Raw genomic sequence first — 2172 nt, forward strand, 5'->3', positions numbered from 1 at the left:
ATTACAAGCCAAATGATTACCCATCAAGGAATGATTGAGCCGGAAGACCACTCAACTGCAACGTTTCTAAGCTTTATTCACTACGCATCTTGCATCTAAAGTTGTTCATACTCCATCCTTATAAGCCGTTCTAGTTTGCGAGATGATCACCAGCTACTCATGAGTTTCTTATTCTTGGCTTTTGCAAAATTATTTCTTTTGACAATCAGCTCAATGCGGACTTTCAACTGAATGTTTTAAACACACTTACACGGATATTTATGTAGCTTAACCTTCCGGGACTCGCATGGTCCTGGATCAAACATGCAGTTAAGGTTAAGAGAAGGTTGAGAGCTTTCGATGCTGAGCTTTGCATGATTTTATACATTGCGTGGCAAGCACAACAACATTCGGTGCCTATAGAAGTTGAGAAAGTTTTTGAAATTGCTTAAAATATTAATTGAATCCTTTAATTCAAGACCACAATGACATTTCCATCTAAACTCGAACATCCCTATGTCAACAAACCACTCTATCCAACTTATTTCCTTTGGATCGTCTCCGTCCTAATTGTAATTCGTAATGCGTGCGCTTGATTTTTTTTAAATGAATATTTCTACAATCTTTTTATTCAATCCACTGGAGGGAAGTCAACACGGCTAAACAAATCGTAATAATCACATATTTCAGGCTCGTCCCAATGCAATGGCACGGTACCGTATATTGTCACACGTATGTACATATGTCGTATTTCTATTTGCACTTTCGTGGGGAACCCATCCAATTAATCGTTCCAAGCGCTATAAAAACGAATTATTTTATCGAATGAAGCATCAGTAACACAGCATCGTTTGCTAAATTCACTTGAATTTTATTCAACACCAATCCCCCCATAAGCATCATGTCTGCCAAATTTGTGGTAAGTTTCTATTTAATTCTAACAGTTAAATTCATACAATAGCTTTTTCAATTTTTTTATTTCTATCATACAGATCTGCCTGGCTCTCTGCGCCCTGAGCACCGTGTCGGCTGGAGTCCTGCCCTTGGCCGCGGCCCCATTTGCGGCTGCAGGTGTTGTGGCCCCTTACGCCACCTCGTACAATGCTCACACCGTCAACCACGCCATTGCTGCTCCCTATGTTGCTGCCGCCGCTGCTCCACTGGTAGCTGCCCCAGCTGCCAAGCTCCTGGCTGCTCCATCTCCCTTTGCGTACTCTGCCTACGGTGCAGCTCTGCCCGCATTCAGCCCCTACACCGCTCTGCCAGCCGCTAGCTACGTGCTGTAAGTCCAGTCGTCGATAGCCCGTTCTCCTAGTATGAATCTAGATCAAGTACCTACCCAGAACAACAACGTGATATCCAGAACGCCATATTGGCGAGGCATAGCCGCACAGTGGTGACCCCTGGGCCAATTCTACCGTTTGAGTCACAAATGGCTGCCGGGCATTTTTGGCAGACATTCTTTTGTAAATAGCTCTTCCCCGTTGCTTATATATATTTTTAATGAAACTGCAATACATTCTGAAATCAGAAAAAATAGTTTTATTTGATTCCTTTAACAATTATTCCTAATACTATTTTTACTAGAAATTTTAAACCTCTGGCCAGGGAATGAATCCAAAAGAGAATGAAAAAGTCTCTAACTTATCATCTCTGTATACATACCGTGAGAGCCTTTTTTCGCAAGCTGGCATGATAAAGAACTGATTCGGGAAGCTATACCTCATGATACATTTCTTTTAAAAATCTCAAAACGCGGTGAGCACTGGTTGTGATGAAGCATTTGAAGTAATTCTACACAGCTGCATATCCGATTCTGTTCTTTCGCACTTGTATAAGTATAAGTATAGTATAAGTGTAAGTAACTTGTATAAGTATATGCTGTGTCCAGTTAGAATCCGGAATCATTCATTGTATTGCAGCGGCACGTAGAGTGACCGCTGCAAGAATTATTTTACAGCGACCTAGGCGCCCACTTTTTGTGGTATAAATTTCATGGTGTCTCGTGCAGCGAGTCAAAAATTATTCCAGATTGAAGCCGAGAGGAGTGAAAAAAATCTGCATCCCTTGTTGATAATCCTACTCATCGACGGTGGAACCTACGTCAAAATGGATTTAGGACAGCTTTCCGGCTGAAAATTTTGCATGGCGACGGCACAAGGAATTGTTCCTGCGAGATTAAGTTTGCTTTTA

The 2172-nt window shown here is 41.7% G+C and overlaps 1 protein-coding gene across 1 annotated transcript; it reads left to right on the forward strand.

Annotated features, from left to right (window-relative positions):
- The first annotated feature begins 750 nt into the window (after nucleotides 1–750).
- Nucleotides 751–1420, forward strand: LOC134214714 (cuticle protein 38-like). The gene is made up of 2 exons (XM_062694035.1): nucleotides 751–898; nucleotides 972–1420. The coding sequence occupies exons 1-2, from the start codon at nucleotides 881–883 to the stop codon at nucleotides 1263–1265; spliced, it is 312 nt and encodes a 103-aa protein (XP_062550019.1). The 5' UTR covers nucleotides 751–880; the 3' UTR covers nucleotides 1266–1420.
- The last annotated feature ends 752 nt before the right edge of the window (nucleotides 1421–2172 follow it).

The sequence above is a fragment of the Armigeres subalbatus genome, chromosome 2 (assembly GCF_024139115.2).
Source record: "Armigeres subalbatus isolate Guangzhou_Male chromosome 2, GZ_Asu_2, whole genome shotgun sequence".
NCBI lineage: Eukaryota > Metazoa > Arthropoda > Insecta > Diptera > Culicidae > Armigeres > Armigeres subalbatus.